This window comes from Ammospiza caudacuta, chromosome Z (genome assembly GCF_027887145.1).
Source record: "Ammospiza caudacuta isolate bAmmCau1 chromosome Z, bAmmCau1.pri, whole genome shotgun sequence".
Taxonomy (NCBI): Eukaryota; Metazoa; Chordata; class Aves; order Passeriformes; family Passerellidae; genus Ammospiza; species Ammospiza caudacuta.
Genome location: NC_080632.1, coordinates 50,385,240 through 50,404,294, shown reverse-complemented (window position 1 = coordinate 50,404,294; position 19,055 = coordinate 50,385,240). Strand labels below are relative to the sequence as shown.

Below are 19,055 nucleotides of genomic sequence, written 5' to 3'. Positions count from 1 at the left end.
GTGTATTTGCTTGCAATACAGTGTTACCTAAGTCAGATGATTTAGGAAATATCAGTACTTGGTTTCAGAACACTGCTTTCAGTGAAGAGTAAGTTTGAAATCAGACCCTCCTGTCAAACTAAATTAGTATAAAGAAAAATTTCCTAGTTGTTCTTACTCTTTTCCCCTCACCCTCAAGCACTACTATGTAATATTTAATTACTGATTAGCAAACCACATTCTAAAAGCAACAGGCCATGCCCACTTCAATAATATCTCTCCAGTTCTTATTGCTGCAACCAAAAAAACACAACTATTTATTTCTAAACTACTTTGATACTCTGTGAGTCATTGTAATTCCTCAAAAAAATACACTGCCATAATTTCTTTGCTGGACTAATTCTACCTTTATTCAGATTGCTCCCAAACCAGATAAACACCATCCAGGGCAATAGAGGATGAGGTAGAAAAAGGAAGGGGAATCTTACAGTAAGGAACAGCATTGTAAATCAACTGAGATCTTCCTCATTATGCCACTACACTTTTTTGATCACAAAATAACCTACTAAAGCAGCATGTCTTTCAAATGCTCCAGAAGTTTATTTTCAAAAATAATCTACCCAATGGAGAGTTACAACAGGGAAAGCTGAAAGAATATGACCCAGTTTTCACATGATGAGGTAACACACTTTAGAATTGCACCAAAATAAAAAGTAGTTTTTAGAGAGCATCTCAGACAAAATAGAGCAGTAAATGTTGCAACACAAGACCTGTCTGTGAAATGAAGTCGCTCACACCAAATGAGAACAGAACAGAAATAAATTAAACAGCAATTCAGCTCCCTGGTTTGTGTCTGCTTGTGCCACAGATTAAGAAGCACTAATGATAGGGTTTAATACTCAAGTTTTATATCAATATCTGACTAGCCAAGTGCTCATTAAGCTGTCATTTCCAGCTCTACCAGGCCACCAAAGCACTGCATTAACAGTTTGTATGATATATTGTACTTCAAAGAAAAATGTTTTCCCCCTACACTTTGGATATCATTTCCCTCTGGGGCTCATTTTTATTTTTCAGCAGGAAAAAACAGGTCTTCCTTCTTGGAACAGGGTGAGCTTTGCAACATTGTTCACCATATATTGAGATTTGCTGATTGTTTCATTCTGTTTCTATGGACATGAAGATGTAATTAAAACATTGCCATTAGTCTGTCCTAACCACTGTGACACTGCAATTTAAACATTTTACAGATATCATTACAAAATGGCAACTGGCTTAGTGATTCAACAAAACCACCTATTTGTACTCCTGGGCAGGACAACATCAGGAACAATCTTTTTGCTTCAACTGGTGGTATTGCAATACTGAAATTTCATCCTATTCCAGAACATAATACTAATGCAGAAATTTCAAGTGATGCAAAATTTTAAAAGGCTTGCATATAGGTTAATTTAAATCTATTTGGTGTTAGAAACCTGAAATATTTCTCCCATTTGTTGGGGATTTTTTTTATTAGCATGTGGAAGCCTTATGATATAAAAAAATCTAAAATAAAAAAATCTCCTTTGAAACAAACATTTAGCACATTTCTTCCTAAAGCTAATATGGAATTATCAGTTTGAAAACCTTCAAGGAACTTGATATTATATAGTTCTGTAATAGTATTAAAGGCACACTGGGAAACATCCAGCTAGCACTACTGAAATAGAGAGATTAGTTTTGGTAACAGCTATGAAAACAATCATTACATAAATTTAAATGTATATATTTGTGTGTGTGTTTATTTAGAAAGTTTATATGTGCAAGTCTAAGTGATTTCTTTTTCTCTAACACAAGACCTGCACCTATCAGGGTAATTCATAGTTCCAGCTCCACAATCTCAATATGTCTACATCTCACCTCCTGAGTCCCTCGTTACAAAAGATGCAATTACTCCCCCAAAACTTGATGATATTTTTGCATTGATGACAAAAACAAAGTCACCAAGGAGACATCTTACATGTAGAGCAACATAGAGTTGGATCTTTAAGAAAAACTCTTGTGTCTCATACACCCCCTGAAAGCAAGAATAAACAAATGCTACCTAATGACAAACAATATCCATTAATTCTATCCATCTATTCACACTCTGCACTTCTTTTCTATTAGCCATGAAAACTATTGTTGCAAATCCTCCCTCAGAAAGACTAATTTGATGTGTTTGGAGGTGGAAGCATTCTCAGTGACCCAGTCATCTTAAATGTTGCATGGTCTACTTCAAGTTCTGGCTTCAATATTACAATAAATATTTTCATTTCCACTATATAAATACTCCCATTTGCCTTAATCCTTTTAAATAGTTTGAATTCTACTCTCTTACTTGGCATGACAAAACTAATAATTATATTTTGCTTAGAAATTCTTCACCTACAATTTTTACAAGACCTGCCTCAAACTAAGGCACTGAAAAACAGGACCCATATGCACTTGGTATATATTTAAAATTAGCTCGTACATAGAACCTCGTCTCCCTGAAAAAGTCAGCAAGTAGTCGACACTGTAAAAAGAACAATCCTGTACTGTTGTTTATGAGTTTTCTAAAGAAGGTGAAACAAAAATTAGAAAACAATAAAACTCTGGAAGATCTTCAATTACTTATATTATTTTGTTTTTAAACTCATTTGGGTTTGAGCTGTCACAAAGGGAATGAGAAGAATGGATAGTCACACAATGCATCAATCTTTTACAGAAACCAAAGTATCACATCAATATAATAGAGGTTAAAATCTTAACTGGAACAGTTATTAGGCAAGAGAGCATCAGCTTTCTAAAAGGCAGCAGTGCAATAGCCTCCAGGCTGATGTGACACCTTAGAAAGGCCATGGAGATGGAGACAGACAGACATATTATATCATATTCAGCAGATACTAGCACCAATCTCCATATTCTTTATAGACAGCTGAGACTGGGATACGTTTCCCACTCTTAATGCCATGTAAAAGAGGAATTTTCTCTGGCTTACAGACACAAAATGAATCACTAGTTGTAAAATCAAGTTGTGCATTTGTACAAGATCATTTGTATTTCACTGTTGGTTTGTTTTTTCTCCCCAGTATATCACCAGCTCTGATTAAGTTATATTGATATGTACTCAGCAAACATAGAAGTCTACATGGTGGGGAATCAACAACAGACCAGAGAAATATACCCTTCTAATACCAAAATCAAAACTCAAGCCTTAGCATAGCCTGATACTATCCTAGGACAACAAAATAAAATCTTGGGAAAATTTATGTATTACACTGATTTTCAAACTGTAAGCAATTAAGAGGAAATTTGATTATGTATTAAAATCATGGGGCTCTCTAAGTATCACATTAAAAAGTAGTCAAAATTTTCATATTAGTGTGGTTCCCTTTCTAACAGGTTTTTTTAAAATTAACATCAGAAATATTATGGAAAAGTACTTTTTTTCAACTGGAGAAAGGTTTTCATTGAAGTATTCCAGTAGATTTTTCATTTTCCTAGTAAAAAGTTGAATTTTCTATTTAAAATCTACATATAACCTGGCAATTTCAATTAAAAATACTATCTAATATATAAATACATGAAGGATTTTGGACTATAAATATTGATTTCACCTAAAATTACTTGGGGTAAGGCAGCTGGTATAAAAATTCTTTTTTTTTTTCTTAAAGCAGCTTTTTTCATTAGAATATCTCTTTTTTTTTTAACTCAAAAAAGCCTCTGCTAAAATGCTAATCAGATATCACCATTTCTCTCATCTGACATGGAACTTTGCATCCCTTTTTTTTTCCAGTGGGACAAAATCAAGGGAGAGCGATTTTTTCACACAGAAGTTTCAGTACCTCTTTCAATTCCATTAATAAAGGAAGTTTTTCTTCATGTCACAGCTTGATAAAATTCTGCCACAATGAACAATATGCAAAAGGCTGTTTCAGCTACTTTGCTAAAATATGTAACAAATATATTCCAGAGAAAAAGATAGAAAGTATCTAATGTCATACATAATGCACATAATATTCGACAAATTGGATTAAGAAATAATTTGTCAGTAGTCAAATTCCTCGTATATATTTTACTTGAAAATTAAAGACAATAGCCTTAGTTTTACCTTCCATCCCTGAAAAACTTTCTAATTATTGTTAACTGCACACACAGTGTGCAGTTATTTTCTGCTGCAATAATTTTTTTCTGTTAACTGGTACTGTACCTTTTCCTTTTTTCATTACACTTCTCTTCCATGATTCAATACTGAGCACATGAACAGCGAAATGGTTTTTATGGCACACCCCTTCTCCCCCTCTCTCTCCACACAAGCACAGAAGGTTTAAAGGCAGCAAGCCGTAGACAATGCAAACACTTTGCTGAAGAATAATAAAGTCTCATACCGTCTCCTTTGCTGTTTAATATCAATTGGCTTGTTAATAGCATAAGGCGATCCGTGAGTGCAAGCATTCTGTAATCTAGCCACTTTCCCCAGAGCCAGGTGATCACAGCTAGGTGGTAAACTCATTTTATCCCAACAGAAGCAGCACAAGACTAACAGCCCAAAGGACGCATTCCTGGGAAAACTGGAAACAAAATGTTACATAATCATCATCATTGAAGCATGCTGCTCCAAAGGAGCCGAGCTGTCCTGTGCCTGGAAAGCAAATGCTCCTCATCTCAGCTGCATCTGTCACCATCATGGATGCAGGAAGTTGGCTGTTTATTTCCACCCAGTCATCTCCAACCAATTACTGATTAAGCAGATAAAATAGAAAGTCACTCAGAAACAGATTCCCTCACCTATAGGTACAAACCCTAATAATTTTTAGTTTCTAGGGTTTTTTCTTTTATCTTTATATTTATTTTTTATTTTATTTTTGAGGGGGGGAGACAGACTGTAAGCACAGTTTAATCAGTGAAGACTAATATCTGAAAAAGCAACAGACTGAATTAGCTTTGAAGAAGCAGGTGGGTCAGAAGAGATGTTTTCACATATATCAAAAGATCAAAAGGGAGAAGGAGGATCTTCTCACTGGTAGACTTGAAATGGTCAAATAAGTTTTACGATTCATGATGTGAACTCAGACTGATTGAATTTCCTCTACAAATTATTTCAGAATTTTATCTCTATGAAGATTAAATGGAGATCATGTAATTTATTATGTATTTTATGAAGTTTCATACTCTGAGGTATGTTTCTTATTGAATAGCAAAGCATTTTCCACTAATACAAAGTAATAAAAGGTGCATAACTCTGTCTAAGAGAGTTATGCACCTCTGTCTACTCTGTTTCTGAAAAACAGCAATATATGAAGTTATTTTCTCATATCTGTAAGACATTTTATACAATTCAACAACTCAAAATTATCCATGAAATTGCCTTTATTTATGAAACTACATCTACTCGGCCTCCACTATCTCGGTCTCTGTGCAATGTTCTTAGAGGTCCCAACTACAAAAAAATCCAGAAAAATAGTACTACAGTGCTACTTTCACACACCATGAAATTATGAAGTGCATTTTATACTACAACACATGAATCTGAGGGACAAAAAGATATTTATGTTCAGCACAGAAAAAAACTATCCTGGAGAACTGGAAAACTGGGGGTATTTTGCGTGTATCATGTATAAGTATTATAAGCATCTCAATCTATCTGGCTGGTGTTAATCCTCTTGAATTCCCAGCATTAAATCAAAGGAGGCCGCAAAGGTGGAAACCTAACAGGAAACAAGACAGAAAGATAATGGCACTTTGTGAGAGCAATGTACGTTGGACTGCTCCCAAAAGAGGAATACCTTATGCATGGCTCCAGAGGGGTGACACTTACCTTTCCCTAACAGGCTGCAGTTCACTAGAGAAGGAAAAAGAAGCGAATGGCAAGAATGTGCCCAATATACCTCACTGAAAGCAGACAGGTAGAAGAGGTGTCCAACAGAATCGGAATCATGATGCCTTGCCTTGGAATTGCTAAAATGAAGTGGAATCAGCAATTCAGAAGTTCAGATGCATCAGAGGGGTGCTCTGGCGGGCAATCACAATGCAGCTGCTCCATGTGCTGCCACCCTCAGTGCCTTGCTGGAAACAGAAGCAATTTGTCATGGACCCTTGGCACGGGTCAAAGGGTTTACAGGATGATAAAAAAAAACAGGCAAAGGGGGACAGTCATCTATACTGTGTGCTTTCCTTGCATCTGATACAAGTGATAAATGTAATGCATAAGACTTTTTATAGGTTGTTCTTAATTCTATTTGTGTCCTGAAACCATTTTGTCTGTGTAACTTTGCATGCACAACTATTATGAGATTGAATTCAATCCAGGTAAACTTTCTATTGCATTAACACCCACTCTTAGAGGAATCCATTCTCTTGGAAAGATGAAAATGTGACTGATGTGAGCTGAAAACTTGCACTAGTCTTTTAAATGTGACATTAGTATAAGGCTACATCTGATTCTACTTAGGTTGTAAAATACCAGCTGTTATTAAAGCTTTCAGAAACTACTTCAGCTTTGTACAACAGAAAGCTAAAATAAATAAATAAACATATCTAACCTAAGCCTCGGGTAACCATTCTCCAGCATGCAAATACATTTATTAAGAAGGAAAAAAACCCCAAGCGAAAAAGCAAGCAAATTGAATACCATGCCTATTAGCTCTTTAGTTAAAGAAGAAAAAGAAAGGAGAAAAAGGTAATGAATGCGGGCAAATTAAAAATAATTTAAGAAAAATCAGATCAGAGGAAAATTACAGGGTTTTCCCTCAGTAGTAGCCTGTTTATTGGTTCTTGTTTGGTTGGGTTTTTTGTTTGTTTATATTTGGGGTTAATTTAAGTGCAACTAAAGTTGATTTTAAACCAGTATTTTATATATATTTTCCTTATGAACGAAGTGGAAGAGTTTCTTTTCATTTCATAATGGGCACACATGCACAACTGGAAATATTTGTTCCAGATACAAAATTGATTTAATTTATGCATTGAAGATTCTTCACCAAAGAAGGAATTAAAGTGGGAAGAACAGCACTTCAGGAGCCATTCTGGGTCAGTAAACTCTCCATTGCAGTGCTGATGCCTGCACCCCAGCCACCAGGTTGCCCTCAGCAGCATAGACTGGAAGAAAGGGGAGGCTCCAAACTTCCTCCCAGTCATGTGCCTTGGAGGCCATGAAAATTTACTGGGAAATTTAAAGCAAAACATATCTTCCCATCTCTTGGCCTGTGATCATATGTGGGATGGAATATTATATCAACTGCAAAGAGCACTTTCTACAAATCTGAACAGCCTATCGGACATAACAACTTTTATCTTATTTGGGTAGATTCAAAGTATGGAGCTATTATAATTTTGAAGTCTCATTGATACCAGACATGCTCCATGGAACTTGTCTGAGAGCTCTTTTCTTCCTCCACAAAGGATGAATTTTTGAAAACAATACGTGAAACATATCTTCAGCTTTAACACCTTTGTACAGTATGCAGCCAGAAAAATTGAACTTACTTTGACATAATGTTTCCAAAATAATGAGTGCGCAGGTAATTTAGACTATATTTACACTAGTCTCAAAGGAAATTTCAGTGGAAAAGTTCAGCATCAGCATATATGAAGGCATTTTGAGATTGGATCGACTTTTGTTGAATTTCGGCAGAAAAATGAAAACCAATTAATCTTGATATCTTAAGAGCCATCTAAATTTTTCCATGAAGATGTGGTCTACAGTATGTTACAATATACAAACATTCTCTAAAATCAACATTTATGTAAAATAATTATCTTCAGTTTTTGAATCTGATATATTTAATTTGATGTAAAACTAATCCATCTGAGATTTTACTGTGCGGATGGATATTGATATTTTGGATTGCCACACAGTTTAATTTAAATATCTCAAAACACTTGACAAAAAACAATGAAACTTAATCATAGTTTTTGCCTATAATATCATTGAAGATTCAAGTATTAATAAAACATCTTCCTATTTCCTTGCCTTATGAAAAGGTTTTCAACACTTTTTTTAATTTTAACTTAACAAAAGTTACATTTTTATTATGCTTTATTCATTTACCCAAGTTTAAGTAAATGTAGAATACTAACCTTGTGTCTTTTAATTCATTTTGGTATACGGTATATTTGTATTACTATTTTTATGTATCAAATCTTAACAATTTTTGAAAAACTTTTATAAGTTAGTTTGACATCGGGAAATAATTAGATATTAAAGACTAATTAGAAAATCTCTTGCTGAATGAGAGAAAATTATGTAGGACTTTGACAACTCTTACTCCTATTACTACTGTTAGATTGCAGAGTTTTGACTGGATGGCCTCAGCCAATGTCATGGATTTCACTAGACTAGCAAACATTTTAAGGAAAAGTCAGGTGTTCTTCACATTCACAGCCCAAATATATGAAAATATTTTTCTTCATCTATATAGTGTCAGTTTCTATCTGCAGACTAGACCTTTTTCCTTGTGACAAGAATTTTTTCACAAAAATATGACAAAGAATTGACAGATGACATGAAAATGGTTTGGCAACATGCGAAAAACTTTTCTGAGGAAGATATGGTCTGTCCAGAATACAATTATAACTAAGAACCTTCATTTATAGTTTAATAGACTGGACAAAGCTCCCTTTCCCATGACTGTTCTGAAGATTTTCCCTTCATATGTATTTATTTATTTGTCTAAATAACTATTTTAAATATTGCTGTTGAACATTCCCTGATTGCTGAATATGTACAATTTTTTAACTGTAAATGAAAAGGCAAAAGAAATATGAGAAGACAAGTGTAATTTCAACACATATCTTCTTGATTGATGAATATTTGATTGTCTCTTCCACTTTTTAGAGAATTAATTTCCTAAAAAATGTACTTACTTTATTTACTTTAAAAGAAGACTATTGCTTGAATTGTCCAAAACTATTTGCATGGGTTTTTTTATTAAGTGTTAATTGGTATTAATCTGAGATAGTATGCTATATGTCCTACTGCAGCCAAAGCAAACACCCAAACAAAAATTCCTAATATATGGGTCATGTAATAAAGTTATGAATAAGAACCAGCTCTTGCTTACACCACTGCACAGATTGCAAAGACATATTGTGAGTCTTTCTGTTACATATGGGGATAATGAAAATGGTTTCATATAGTCTATGTCAAATACATACTGGAAAAGATTCCCCAGTTCAAAGTTAGATAAATATTCAATAACAGCATATACTTGGCTTCAATTTTCAATGTTTAGATTTATCTTACAAAGATGGATCTGGTTTTAACATATGTTCTTTTAACTCTGCCAATACACTTTTGCTATTGAAATGTGCTGCTGCCCTTGAAGACCCATTTTTCTCAATTGATTCCTACACACTTTTGCTTCCCTTTATCTCATTAAATAACACAGGGAATTGTCAATGAAGATTTTCTATTCTCTACCTCACATATCATTAAGCCCTTAGAATAGCTGCCGTGGGTCCATTCAGCTCAGCACCCCATGGAACATTGGCCCAGAAGCCTGACCTTTACTTGGCATGCATCTTTCCAAAAAAACCAAAAAGGTTTGAAAAATTGAATTTCAGCTATCTCATTGCAAGGAAATCACATTCTTCAGACAGAAAAATTATTTAAGGGCATAAAATAGATGATGAATAGAAGAAATTAAAAACTCAGGAGTTCTTATTCAATTCAATCTGCAAGCATAGATAGTGTCACTGTATATAATGTTACTCATTACAAGACATTAATGACATACTGCAGTAATTACAAAGCAGAAAAATTCTGTTTATTCATCTCACCAAATGAACATCTTCCTTGAACATGGACTGCTACTACTATATTTAGAACATCAAATTAGTATTACCAATGCTGTTTACTGGACAGGCAAAAAAAATATATAGGGAAATGTTAGGTGCTATAATATGCATTACATCTATGGCATACTAACTACAAATTTGTCTATTTATTATTAAATTTTATATTTTGTATAGATTCATAATCAAGTAATTTCTGATTCCATTTTTTTAGGTATATACCTCTTCTTTTTTTTTTTTTTTAATTCTATTTACTTATTCTATGTTATTTACAATATCCTCTTGGTTTCAGCTGGAGTAGACTTACTTTCTTCTTAGCAGCTATTAGAGTGCTGTGTTTAGTATTCAGGTAAAATAGTGTTGCTAACACACTGATGTTTTGGTTTTTTCCAAGTTTTGCTTATCCTGAGTCAAGGACTTTTATTCTTCCCTTGTCTCATGCTCTGCCAGTGAGGAGATATGCAAAAATATACCCAAAAAACCCAAACAAAACTGGGATGGAGCACAGCCAGGACAGGTGATTCAAAGTGACCAAAGGGATATTCCACACCACAGAAGTCATGCCTAGGACTGGAGTGAGTTACTGGGAAGCGTGGTGATCCAGGTTCAGGAATGTGGGTCTGGCTTCAGTCGGCAGGTGGGGAAAAATTGTATTATGCATCACTTGTTCGGTTTTTTCCTTTTTATAATATTTTTGTTATTTAAAATTATTATTTTATTGTATTTTATTTTCAATTATTAAACTGTTCTTATCTCAATACAGAAGATTCACTTTCATTCTCATCCCCATTCCATTGGGGAGGCAGCAAGAGATAAAAAAAAGGGGTTGAGCAAGTAGCTGCATGATGTTTCATCTGTAGCTGGGTTGAAAGCCATGGCAAATGTACAGGTTCATAAATCAGGCTGTCTATTTCATTACAGGTTTTCATGGATAATTAATTTTCAAGAAAGATATTTTCCATCAGAAACTGTCAGTTTATAATGGTTATGACTTCTGGTTAGTTTTAAACTTTCTTTTTATTTTTGTTTTTTTATTAACAACTCCATGAAGAAAGTGAAGAACTGTGCTGTCCTCTTTAACTGACATTACAAAGGCTTTTTGATTCCCATAGAAAAGCTCTAAGGAGTAGATATCTCTATTTGGCACTAATTCATCTCCACATTCCATGATATTTTAAAATTTATAGTATAGATCTAATAGTATTCTTTATCTCTTCCCTGGATGATATAACTAGGCTGTCTTAAAACCTTCATATAGACCAAAACAAAATAAAACAAAACTCACAGTGATATTGTTCATATGGCTGTCACACTCCACATAAATCACATATGAGAGAAATAGCAGAAGGGTGTGCCTTTAACTTAATCTAACTGCCAGAAAAAATCTTTTCCTGAAGGCAAAGGAGTCTTAATTCTACATTGTCTACAAAAAAAGGAGGAACTCTTGCCCTGAAAACAGGGTGATCTAGCATAACTACAGGATATAGTTTGACATACATTCTAACACGCTCCAAGAAATTTTCACAGTACCTTGTTTACAGCACTGTATCTATGATTCAGTGATCTACAATATGATCTATCACTCCAAAGAGTTAAGGATTTGTTGAGGAATCAAGACTTAAATATCTTATATTTTAAAATAAAATAACTCTTAAGTTCCTAAGTGTGTCTTACAACAGTTTTGACCGCCACAGCCTGTCAGAGCTGAGCCTGGACAAAGGCACATACATGTTTGTGTACATGTATGTGTATGTAGGCATGTGTGTGTGTGCGTACATACATATAACTGAGCTGCCTCCAGCTTCCCTCCTGCTCTTGTGTGGATTAGGAGCCTCATTTGAGCCCCTGGCAAACTGATTCCAATTATTAACTGAAAGAGCAAAGAAAGCTGTCATGTTTTGCTAAGATGAGTATTCAAATTTCAAGAATGACAGAAATTATTCCCGAAGAGTACTGATGCCTTTTCCATTAAAAGTGCCTAATACAATATTCCCAAATGTAATGTCTACAATAGTGATGTCTGCCTTTATCATGGGACCCTTTTTACCTCTTCTGTGGAAATTTTGAACATTAATTTGTAAGTGTTTTTGGTGAGCAATGTGACCAAAAAGATGCCATGTAAAATCCCACAAAATTAAACAATCAGATCATTAGCTTGTAAATAAAATACCCAAAATACACAGCATATATTTTTGACATTGATCTTCCCATGTCTGCCAATAGAAGAGTTGCTACCATTTTAGATGTTCAGGTTACTGTAAAGCTAAATACAGACACAGATATTATACTGTTGAACACTTCAGAAAAATGAACAAGGAAATAAATTTTTTTACCAGTTAGGACTCATGATGCTCTATAGCCAGTGGGACAAAGTTGCTTTTTAAAAGGGCAAAAAAATAGGGAAGGGGAAAAAATAGTGAAGATAAAAGAAGAAACTGTTCTGTCAGTCTCATTGAATACATAAAATTAAGGTCCTTTGTAAAAGCTCCTAATTAAACATCTGAAGACTAACAGTCCATGTATGCACAGTCAAAATTAACTTTATTAAATAAGGATAATTTAACTATTTACAAATCTAGAATGTCAAAGTTTGCCACACATGTTTCTTAATGCTTTTCTTCTGGTATGTAGCAGATGAAGCAAATTGAAAATATGAGAATATTCCCAGTTATGAAAATATTGCATAAACCAAAGTCTGTATAGAAAAAATAACCACTTTTCTCCCACAGAGATCTTATGAGTACTGCATTTAGCTTATTCAGTAATAGCTTAACTTTTATACATATAATACATTAATAGCTGTAACTCTTCTTTGTGCTGCATCAACCATGTTGACTATTGAAGTCTTTTCCTTGATACCATCATCCCAATTCTTGACCTCTGCTACAAATAAACTTCACACACTGCAGAGAAAATGACATGCTGATTTGCAACTGAAATGAACAGAGAATCTGCTTCCACACACAGGGACACAGCTTCTGCGTTCCTGCATGAGGGCTGACAGGTATTCTAGAAGATTTGCTTTTTGTAATAAAAAAGCATTTTTATTTCTCATGCAGGAAGAGGTGAGTAAGGTTTCCTTTCCCCTTTTCAAAGTGTTTAAAATAATTAGTATTTAGTCATCCTCTCTTCCAATATAAAGGCTGTACCTGTTTGTATTCTATGTCTATTATAGATAAGTTCTGATTTCTATCATGATAAAACACAAGCCACCACCACTTCATAGAGAATATTTGTTTTCAAAATGGCTTCATTGTATGAAATGAGTCATACTGCTTCCTGGGGTGAGCTGCAGAGCAAGAGTTAAGGAGAACAATACAGCCGTTAAGTATTTGCAAATATTACTTCACACTTCTTCCAAAATCAATGAGCATGTGCTGAAGACCAATATAAAAGTGAGGAGAAGAATTAAAATCAAGATATTATCTCAATTTTGTATTGTAAATAATTGTTAATGCATAATAATTTACAGTAATGTAAATAACCATCATCATAAAGCTCTTGAAGCTTTGTATTAAAAGGCTGGTTTTCCTTTCATGGCCTTAAATTTGAAGTTCATTTAAATTTCTAATTCAAACTGCTAAAGATTACCACTTAAAGGCTACCTACTCTTGTGTTATCAGAGACTTAAACTAGTGGAGAAAATGAAATAAATCTGCTCTGTAATGTTGTCATTAATTAGTACATAATAAATACAAATGGCAAGGTGACCCTTGTAACACTTTTATGTTTTCTATGGCTTGAAGTTAAACCTGAGAACAGCACCAAATGACACATGATGCCATCTTAGGTATAATTACAGCAGCTAAATTTCAGGAACATTGCCTAGCAAGCCCTGAGAGAAAAGTAGGCAAGTTATTTTCAGAGCTGGATTTAGGCAAGTTATAAAGATCACAGTCCCTTTTGTTTTATGTAAGCGTCAGTGTAGATTCAATTGTGGACAACTGATAGATTTTACTCCCTCAGGATGGTTGAAATGAGAAGTGCCAGCATAATCAGTCAGACCATAATCCAGTCTCAAATTTGTCATGTGATCCTGCTAACTTTATATGTTTGACACAGCTGAACATCATGTTACTTGTTAGAACATTTTGAGAACTGCTCTGTCTCCAAGATAGACTCTGAGAGTCTTACTTGAATGTGGATATCTGGATAAAGCAAACCTTTTTTTTGATGGAAGAGATACTCAGAGAGGCACTCTGTGATCATAGCAGGACAGAACTCTTTGTGTGAACTTAGCCTTTTTATCTATTCAGACAAACTTGGTCACCTTTTTTCCTTCCCCAGAAATCACCAAGACTCTCTATATTGTTGTTCTTTTGATACAATAAGGCATGGATGAAATTAAAATTTTGCAGATGTTACCAATTAATTATTACCTTGATTTCAGTGGAGTTTTGTTGCTTTAGTAACCGATTTCAGTTGATGTTGCTGTGAAGAGTCCTTTAGGGAGGTTTAGCCATTATTGTGCTCAAAGCCTTTGTGCGCTTCCAGTTAGGGAAGTAGCCATTTGGAAAAGAATGCTGTATAAAGTGACATAAGCAGAGCAGTTTGGAAAAGGCCAAAATGAAACTGCTCATGAACCACAGGGAACTGATTTTAAGTCTGAGGAAGTAACACAGTTCAAAGAGAAACCTTCTTTGGAGCAAAGCATGTAACAGATTCAGCTGCAGCTGACACTTTTGGATGTCATAATAATAAGGTGAAATCAGAGCTCAGAACTCCATGAGCACAGAATGAATTTGTACTCTGGATGTAGTCACTGTACATCATAGTTCCATTTCAGAACAAGACATGGTCTCATCCAAATACGGTTTCACAATATGATGGAATTTTCTGTTGAGAAACCCAGCAACTAAAAATCACCAGAGTCACAATGTTTTATGTCTGACAAGTCCTTTCCATGCCAAACCCTTGAAGCAATAAAGGCTAAGATGTAGAAGAAGAAAGAGTAAAATTTTGCAGGATAGCATCATGATAGAGTACAGTGCTGTACAATTTATGTGTACAACACATAAGTAAGATCTAAAAATATGGGGTTTTTTTACTTTTTAGAAGACTAAAGTATTTGTAAAAACAGGACAAATTTTTGGTTTTGTTTTCTGGAAGCCTCCAGTGAACGACAAAGTTGGGGACAACAAACAGAGCATATGCCCAAAGGATATCTGGAATAGGGGAGAAGATGGGGAATAGAGTCATGCAGATAAAACAAGGTAGGTTGTGCTGAGTTGAAAGGGTAGAGAGCAAGACAATAAAGCCCATCTCCACCCAAGAATGCTGAAAGTTTCCTGTGCATCTCTAAAGACAGGGTGCAGACTGGCATGCTGAACCGTGTTTTCTTCTTCCAGGTCCAAAAGTAAAAGCACACAACTTGTACAAGAGTCAGGAAACAGGCTACTCCTCTGGCCTCAAAAAGATGAGTAATTTAGAAAAATTTACCAAAAGATTACTACCCTCACATTGGTCACAAACTCAAAAGTAAATGGAAAAACACAGGTCCTGTATTTTCCCTCAAGATACCTTGCATTTTCTATGTGCAAGAGGGTCACTGTACCAGAGTCATCTAGCTCTATAGTGCAGACTTATTTGTATTAGGATTACGCAGGAGTCTGAGCAAACTATATTAAGTTAGTAATTTTACATGCATTGCAAATATGGAAAGTATGCAATAACCTTATAGTTATCTGATGTTATCTTAGACATGTGAGAGTACTTGTCTCAAAATGAGATAAGAACAAAGATTTTCAGTTTATCTTAGCTGCAACAACACAAACCAGGTACATTTCCATTTCTTCTGTCATCATCTGTAGCCCACACTACGCATGATTGCTGCTCTTCTATTAGTCCATTTGTTCCAAAACAACAATTTACTACTCCTGTCCTTATGACTTCACAGCCTTAATTCCTGTAAGAGCCTGTTAGAAGATAGATTATTTGGTCTTTTGAAGAACACATTCTCAGTGCTTAATTCTGTATCTATACTATAATGCAACAAGCTTGGAAATGACAAAGAAAATGCATTCAAAACCCAGTAATGCTAGACAACAAAGGTTTCATAAAAAAAACCCTCCAGCTTTTAAGTCAATAAGATTCTGCTATTAAATACATGATTTACATACAGTTTTCTTCTAGCAGAAGAACAGCTGCATATTAAATTGGTTTGACAAAACATGTTAGGAAAACATCAGCAGAAATTGCTAGAATGTAAAATGCCAATATTTAAAACCAAAAACTATTGCATTTAAAAAAAAAATTAGAAACAACTCCAAAGCAAGGCTGCATTCTATTTCAGCTTGCTCTGTGTTTATGAGAATGTAATTATGTTTGCACCATTTGTCAACATTGTCACTTGTGCATGCATGAGCTACTGTAAGATATTATGTGTATATACAAGATATTACCTAAATAGTACAATTTGCATAGTTGAATGGTCCCTATAGGTATAAATAAAAGATCTCACTTGAAATAAGTATGTTTATTTATTTTGCATGGTACAAAAGAAACTCATTCTACCTTTAAAGCCCCAGTTCCTTTCCTCTAAAGGTACCCTTTCTGAATGATTCTATTATTTGTGCCTTCAGGATGGCAATACAGAGATCACAGTAGGTAGTTCTCAACAGGCTCCTAGTAAAAAAAACTCACAAAAGTCAGATTCAACCTAATTTTCTGTCAGAAAGCTTACAGAACCATGCAATCTGCTAGCATCAGAAAATAAGAGGTTGCCAGGCCTATGTGTCATGGCTGATTTTTACCATACCACAGACACCCCCTCCCTTCCCTCAAAAGGTATTTTAAATTACAAGAATTTAAAGTCATATGGAATGGAAACATAGTCACAGGCATGTTTTATACATATTTATCTATATACAAAAATAGATATATATTTAACCTCTCCCTTTATATATGATGTTTTAGTCTGAAGGAAAATACTGTGGAACATGGTGTTGAAACCTTTACAGGATTTTACTGGTTATTTAAATGGTTTTGCTTTCTTTTTTTTTCTTACCAGAACTGCAGAGCAAAAGATTTTTTTACAAAAGAAAAAAAAATAAAAGAAAAAAAATCACTTTGAAAGATAGTTTCTATTCCACAACAGCTCAGAACAAGATATACTATTTTGGTATCTTGAGCAGCAAAATCTAAAAACAACTTGAATGAATTTTAAAACTCCTTATAATGAAACCTTAGTGAATTTTCTAATTTCCCTACTCAGCTAATCACTTGCTACGCTAAAACCCTCGTATTGCCCTCTGCAGGTTGATTTGGTAACTTCTTATCAAACCGTTTTTACCTGAAGTATGTTTTCTACTATACATCTGAAAAATAACATCTATTATGAAAATACATATATAAAAATATGTCTTTATCATAATATTAGTCATTATTTTTGGCTCCCTGATATTCTTGAAATAAGTACAGAAATCTTGAAGATCTCAGTAGAGTCACTGTGTAGACTCATCAAGAAGTCACTAAATGAACATTTAAAATGTGAAAAATCCCAGCATGTGTGGCTTTTGATTTTTTGATTTGTTGCTCTTGTTGCTCCTCTAAACTTATTTCATTTTTTTTTTAATTAGAGGAATATCTGATTTTTACAGCAAGATTAAATAATTTAATTTGTACAATACTTTGCATTTACAAGACCTTTTAATCTCCTATTTTTAGTAACTTGTAACTTTTTAAGGCAATCTGAACTTCCTTATGTATCAAAAAGCTGAATTAGACATTTTTTAAAATGAGGGAAATACAAAAATATTGCTTCTATTCTTTTTACTTTTAATCAAGATTCCAATAATTCCAATAATTGCAGTTCCAATAGTTGTAGTTAGTACTTGCCCTCTTTAGCCTTTGAAACTTTCTTCAAGTAATTTTTTTTGAGCTGTTATAATTTTCATTTTCCAAACTATCTAGCTCAAAGATAATTTAACTTTTTACCACAGTTTTAGATATACCTATGTGCATTTGTATATGCATGTGTGCGAACACAAATATAGCGAAATTTAATGCAGGTGGTGTAAAATTAGGTAAACTACATTCATACAAGATTAAAATTTATAATTATTTTTCAGATGTGTCAGAAAAGCTATAGCGTCTAGCAAGCACAAGAACTTGAGTTTTGCAGTGGAACATGCGTAGATTCCTAGGCCAGTATGAGTCCTGGAGCATTTACCAGTGTGACGCCCGTACTACAAAGGTCAGGCAGATAGATGACATTCATCTGTGCTAGCATGTCAGCCTTCCATGGCCACGTCCAAGACCCCTGGAATCCCCTTAGCACCATTAAGCTTTCAAAAACTCTGTTTTGGACAATGATTCCAGAAGACATCACCACCTCAAATCTTTGGTTCTGCCCTGAAAAGCACTGGCGTGTGAGATTCATGTTTCCGCTGTAAAAACATTCACTCGTGTCATTTTCCTTGTAATGATCCTCAGTCTCCTCCTCTGTTGTTTCTCTTTTTACTCTCCTTGGCCTTATAACTAAAAGTTATCAGTCCTAGCCCAGCTAAGGCTGTATCCTGCATTCCTGTAACTGTAGCTACAATGGAAACTATCAGTAATAGCTTCATAAATAGCTTCAATTGAGCACAGACAACGTATTTTGGAGAAGTTCAGAAGGCCACCTGTTCTACTGCTTCATCAAATGCTTGTGAGACAAACTAAAAAGAACCACAGTTAAAGGCATTTCACGCTATTTTTCACTTTTTGCTATTGCCTTGTAACTGCCTTGCAATTGCAGCGCTGCCTGCAGTTCACCTGGGCGGCCTGGCAGTGCCACCAGGATTCTCATGAACTGCTCCTCCTAGCAGGTTCTCTCTCTAATTCTACACAAACTAATCCTCTGTAATGGGTGCATTGCTTCAATTACAAAAAGAAAAAAGTAGATAGGCATGTAAACCAAAGTAAATTCTTACCAAATAGACCTTCATTTTTGTTGTCTTGATTTTTACCTCTTTCATTGAACTTCAAGAAGGCAGAGAGGAATGTCAGGAAGAAAAAGACAGAGTACTTACCTAGAAAACAGAACATAAAGAAATAAATCATTAGAATACGGAAGCTTACAATTTTTACTTATATCAGTAGCATAAAAAAATACTTACAGAAGCTATGGAAAAAATTATTGTTTCTCCAAGAGTATTTTGATTATATTAATTAATGCACAATTAATGTGAAGTTAGCACATAAGCGAACATATAGGACACTATGCTTCTTTGGATATTCAAAAATCTTTCTGAATTTTGTTAAGAAACTTCTTTCTTGTAATACTTAAAATTTAACAC

The 19,055-nt window shown here is 34.4% G+C and overlaps 1 protein-coding gene across 3 annotated transcripts in view; it reads right to left on the bottom strand.

The window, feature by feature from the left end:
* Positions 1 to 19,055, bottom strand: part of PDE4D (phosphodiesterase 4D) — a 348,137-nt gene that overhangs the window by 172,990 nt on the left and 156,092 nt on the right. The window contains exon 1 of one of the 3 annotated variants that reach the window (XM_058824294.1): positions 4,371 to 4,495. The exons of the other annotated variants lie outside the window; for them this stretch is intronic. Within the exon in view, the coding sequence (XP_058680277.1) occupies positions 4,371 to 4,495 (125 nt within the window). Of the gene's footprint in view, positions 1 to 4,370; positions 4,496 to 19,055 lie in introns of those variants that run through there. 3 annotated transcript variants of the gene reach the window in all.